Source organism: Staurois parvus, unplaced genomic scaffold (genome assembly GCF_062004578.1).
Source record: "Staurois parvus isolate SC_StPar_1 unplaced genomic scaffold, SC_StPar_1.0 ptg000715l, whole genome shotgun sequence".
Classification (NCBI taxonomy): Eukaryota; Metazoa; Chordata; class Amphibia; order Anura; family Ranidae; genus Staurois; species Staurois parvus.
Window position 1 is genome coordinate 6,035,611 of NW_028318511.1, and position 6,000 is coordinate 6,041,610.

Sequence of the window (6,000 nt, forward strand, 5' to 3'; positions counted from 1 at the left end):
GCGCTGCACCCAGCTGTATGACTCAGAGGAGGGGCACAGCCAGTTCCCTGTCTTTGGATCCTACAGCCTGTATAGATTTTTAGGTAGATAAAAGCAGTCAAGTGACCAGGCATTGCTGGACTTCTCTCTTTTTTCTGAAATAAGGATTATGTTTAAGCAATAGATTTGTGTTCTGCATATGATGTAAGTTAAATCAACACTACCAGTAAATCAGTTAAATGAAATGTTCTTCTTTTTAACCCCTCATTGTTATGTTTCTGCTTAGCTAATATTTTTCTGCTCATTATTTAAGAATTTTTTTATTTATTTATTTTTTTACTTTTTATCTATTAAATAATTCAATGGTTTTGCACAGGGTAGGTAAGTATGACATGTTTAATAAAAGTTCTAGGTGTACAATCACTTTACCTACATTTCACTCATAGATGAAGGCAGTTATTTTATTAAAATAAATAATTAATCATAGGGAGAGGTCATTATTAACCACTTGCCCTTCCTGACCAGGCCATTTTTTGCGTTCTGGCACTGTGTCATTTTAGCTGACAATTGCGCTGTCATGCAACGCTTCCCCCAAATGCAATTTACGTCCTCTTTTTCCCACAAATAGAGAATTTTTTCAGTGGTATTTGATTGATTCTACGTTTTTTAAAAAAGATTTTCTGCTGTAAACAACAAAAACCCGACAATGTTGAGAAAAAAAACTATATTTTTGAGTCTTTGCTATTAAACATATTCAGTTAAATAATTAAAAAAATCAAATTTCGTCATACATTTAGGCCAAAATGTGTTCCGCTACGTCTTTGCTAAAAAATAAAAATCCCAATACGTGTAAATTAATTGGTTTATATGAAAGTTATAGCGTTTGCAAATAGCGGTATATATACTGGAATTTTTTTTTTTTCATTTTTTTTTACTAGTAATGGTGGCGATCAGCGACTTATAGCAGGACGGCAGGACTACAGCGGGCATTCTGACACTGTGGAGAACTGACATGGTGTCACTGACTTCCCCAGTGACACCAATACAGTGATCAGTGCTAATAAAAAGCACTGACACCATACTAATGGCACTGGACAGGAAGGAGTTAACATCTGGGGCAATCAAAGGGTTAACTGTGTGATGTGTGTTTTACTATGAGACTGTGTGTGCTTTCCACTGTAAGCATGCTGCTTTGTATGGCTGTGCTATGCAGAGCCATACAAAGCAGTGTGCAGGAGCTGACAAGGGAGAGAACTGTTTTATGTTTACCTGCAGTTTACTCCCCCGTCGGTAATACTTGGCGATCACCGTGTGTCGGCGAGTAATCACAGGCCATGACCCGCTGTTTGATGGGCGAGGCCGTGAATGGTGGCGCGGGTAGAGCTCCTCTCGGAAATGGAAAATCACGTATACATATGTGATTTTGCGCACCCCTGCCGCCCTGTACCAGTATTTCTGTTATAGGGCGGCAGGAAAATGGTTAAGAGAGGTCACTGACCTGGCTGTACTGTCTGGCAGAGCAGTATAGATCTTAGGAATTAATGGATAGAAGTACAAATGTTTTGGCAAGTATAATAAATATTTATGATGTGATTTTTCCGAATACATTAACACGTGTCACAGCTGGAATCCTGGTTGAGCAGAAGTACCTTTTTTAAGGAAGACACAATCAGGCAAATAAAATTCACTAGCCTTTTAGACTCCATGTACATGGGACACTACTGAATGATGGAAACTGACTGCTAGAAAACGTAGGTTAAAACCGCCTGTTTAGCCACGTTTGCATACTGTGTTTATGAGCGTTTGCGTTTAGAAGTGTTTTTTAAAGATAACCTCAGGAGACCTTCCAAAATGCCCAGAATGCACTGAAAAACAGTAAAAAAATAACTATTTCAGACATTTTGAAAGAAATAGAGAGAGCAGTATTTGTTGAGATTAGCTGTCTTTTTTTGTGGTGTTTGTATGTGTTCCAACTCATTTCTGTGCAGAAATTATTGCAGCAGCGTCTAACATATTTTCTTTCATGCAAAACCTCGAAGTATGGTGTTCCAGGTCCATTTGACTACCAGGAAAACACTTTGCATGCATTTTTCATAATGAAAAAAGGCTCTGGACAGCATCTGGAAATGGAAGAGTTAAAAAAAAAATTTCCAAATGCTTATAAACGTGGTTAGCCACGTTTACAAGCATTTGAAACGCTGATAAAATCTACTCCTGAACGCAAGTTTGGTGTGTTAAAAAAACTGTAAACTCAACTGCCTGTAAACGATACATACATAGTGTACATGGACACATAGGAAAACAGTAGGGAGAGCTCAGGGGCTGCTGAAAAAAAAGAAGAAAATCTCCTAAACATGAGTTTATCAGGTGCAGTGTACATGGAGCCTTAATCAGGGTAAATGGTTTTCACAGAAAATGTAAATATCAACAATAATTGTAAAATAAATACTCCTGCTCAAGTAAGTGCTGTACTGGTAATGCATGCTGTGTTGCAGGGACATTAACAAAAAGCTTCGGGATGAGAAGGATGTGTTTGAAGCAAAGAAGTTGGACAACCTAAAGAAGAATCCTGCAGAACCCATGCTGGTGCCTAGTTGCTGCTGTTGCTGCTGCTCGAGCTATGCTGGAAGTGTACATTGTGATCCCACTCTCTGACCACACGGTGGCATCAATGAACAATTCAACAAACTAGAGACAATCCGGTTTACGTTTTTCTAGCTGTATATAATGTAAATAGCACTGTAATTGTGTATATAATTATTATTTGTCTATAGAAGTATCCAAGATTCTATTTGTGGAGATATATATTTTTTAGGTTTTCATTAGGTCAATGTTATTACAGCGGGATACTTACTCTAGATGACAGAACAATTTCTTTTGGGGTCTTTTTTTTTACAAATTAGAAAGCGAAATGGTGTGTTTATAGTTAAACTGTGACACCTATGGACAAATGGGCAATAATGAGACACAACTGTGACACAGTAAAGTCTGTAAATAGTATTTATTACTTTGTTCATGACGCTTGTACAATATTTTATGGCATCCATTGCTCATCTTGTAATGTGTACAGTTTGCACATTGGCCATGCCTACATGGAGTCTACAGTTCTCCTATCACAAGTGTCATCATTTTCCAATGAGTGCAGTGGATAGGTTAGGAATTTTTACAAGGACAATAGAACAATATATTTAATTTAAAAAATTTTGTCATTCTTTTATTAATATTTCTCCATGTACTATGCAGTTTTATTTACAAAGATCACCTAGGGAGCCAGAAGAAGATTCTGTTTGGATGGTGGTCTGTTAAAGCCCAAATGAACTCCTGAAATTGCTGTGATGCAGCCATATATAGTAATAATTTATTATTATTTTTTTTTACATAGTGCTACAATAAGGGTTAAAACATGCTGTGCTCGCAACATGTTGGAGAGTCAGACCACTGCTCTCACACAAAAGTTGCAGTTTGGGTCTCCAGTAGTCTAACACACCCCTTCCCCCTGCACAAAGTTGCATACAAGGTTCTTGTTCCCAAACAGTTGTTTACATTAGTTGTGCCCTTTGAAAAGCGATCATCTATAACTTGCTTTTCAGAGTCTATTTGACAGGTAGTGAGGAGGGGTTATGCCACCTCCTTGCCACCTGTTTTAACCCCTGAAAGCCTGTACCAGCACAGCGCAACCGCACGCTTTGCATGGGGTTGCGATGCAGCCCCATTCACACATGCATTGTATGGGGTTGCAATGTGGCCCCATTCAATTGAATGGGTTGCGTTCGGTGGGTGGTTCTGCCCAAATGCAGCAGCTGGGATCAGGGGCAGACTGACAACTCATGGGGCCCCCGGGCAATAGGGGATCATGGGGCCCCCTGTGTCCTTGCCCAAACTCAAAAAAGCCAATGAAAAAGGTACCAGGGGCATTTCATGGGGCCCCCTAGTGACCCCAGGCCCTCGGTCAGTGCCCGAGTTTCCAAATGGTCAGTCAGCCCCTGGCTGGGATAACCTTTGCCACTCCACAATGGAAAGCATCACGGCTGCAGTATGTGTATACCTCTGTATGTCTGCCTTTGCAGCTTAGGGAGTGCAGTTATGGGCAGTAAAAATGCAGCTCAGCCACATGTTTCTGTGTTCCTCCAACTGCATGCATTAACTAAAGTTGGCCATACATTGATCATTTATTTTTGATCAGCCAGCCAGAGGGCTGATTAAAAAAAAACAAAAAAACTGAATGGATGAAACACATTCAATGTGGATGGGGAAATCCTCCCTGCTGTGCTGTTGTATTATGGGATCAGGACTCTGAATACACCACTCAGAGTTGCAGCAGATTGACTGCATGCTCTGATTGAATGATAATTCACCAACAGTCCTGTTCGGGAGGAGCTGATCATTAGATCCACTTTGGAACAGTCATAGATGGATCAATCTTCGGCTGCTTCATCTGTAGTTAACCTATGCCCAAGAAGTTGTGAGCAGCGGCGGGTGACATGCAGATTTCAGGTGCGATTTGCAACACATCTGACACCGATATCTATGCAAATCGCACCGAAAGTAGTGCATGTAGTACTTTAGAAATTGGTGCGGCTCCGACCAAATTGGAACCGCACCAATATGACCGATCTAATTGCGAACAATAGGGTGCGACTTGGCATACGATTTGCAAGTCGCATGGCATGGAAATCGCATGCCAATTTGCATTCAGTGTGCCCGGGGACGTACTATAGCACTTACTACCATAATAATACTATCTTTGGAGATATTTTCCTTCATTACCTGTCCCAGTGACGCCATTACAAGTGATAGGGGTAGTGGTTGCCATCAGGATGGGAAGACTAGGACCACACAAAAAGTACTTTTTTTTTTTTTTTTTTTTTTTTTTTAACTTTTTAACCCTTTCAATTCTGCTTTTTATCTTTATTTTTGTTCTACTTGGAGAGATTTTCCCATCTTTACAGAGGTGAATTCAGTAGAGAGAGCAATAAAAAGTGATGGAAATTTTAACCCTTTCCCACCTTATCCTAATCAAGATACATTATTTTTTTTGGTTGGAGTTGGATTGAAAATCGAAATATTACCTGCGTGGAGATATCCTATAAGAAATAACAATACCTCAGAATTTCCGAAAACAGTGCTTCCGTTATCTAGTTTAAAAAGAAAGTTTCTTTATTTTTTATATCCTCAGTAAATTACGGAGAGATATCCATGTCTGTACATATAGGTTTTTTGTGTGTTACTTCCAGAATCAGGTGAGACAAGCTCATATGTTGTGCAACTCCTATACACACATTAACGGACATACCTGAGACCCTCTGAGTAATATGGGGTAGGCAATGTTCATTGAAGGGTGTTCATTTTTCCTCTATAGCTTATCTGTACATATAATCTGTATACAGGGGTATGAATATTTATAGTTCAGCCTATTCTTCGTTTTATGTACCTTACCCATATGGAAGAAAAATATATTTGAAATATATTTTAAAAATGTTCTTCCCAAATATATTGACATATTTTTGAAATGCTACAATTTTGGCCATATTCAATATATTTAAAAAAATATATATATATACATATATACTGTATGTTGAAATGTGTTTTTATTGCAAAAAAAATTTTTTTAAATATATTTCAAATATACTGTATGTCTTTAAAAATACAAATCTACATTTTTGGAATGCATTTACAAATATATGTAAACATATATGTTAAAATTACTTTTGTATATGTAAAAAAAATAGAATATATGTATATTTTAAAAAAATTATATTTTTAAAAATATTTATTTTTTAAATATATTCTTCAGATTTTTTTACCATATAAAAAAGTAATTTTAACATTTTTACATATATTTGTAAATGCATTCCAAAAATGTAGATTTGAACTTTTAAAAACATACAGTATATTTGAAATGTATTTTTAAAAATATTTTTCATATTTTTTGTAATAAAAACACGTTTCAACATGCAGTGTATATATATATATATATATATATATATACTGTATATTTATTGAAATATATTCTGAAATATA

At 37.1% G+C, this 6,000-nt stretch overlaps 1 protein-coding gene across 1 annotated transcript in view; it reads left to right on the top strand.

Annotated features, from left to right (window-relative positions):
- Positions 1–5,184, top strand: part of CRACR2B (calcium release activated channel regulator 2B) — a 45,777-nt gene extending 40,593 nt beyond the window's left edge. Inside the window, exon 9 of the mRNA XM_089653491.1 lies at positions 2,475–5,184. Within this exon, the coding sequence (XP_089509617.1) occupies positions 2,475–2,634 (160 nt within the window). The 3' untranslated portion in view covers positions 2,635–5,184. The remainder of the gene's footprint in view (positions 1–2,474) is intronic.
- The last annotated feature ends 816 nt before the right edge of the window (positions 5,185–6,000 follow it).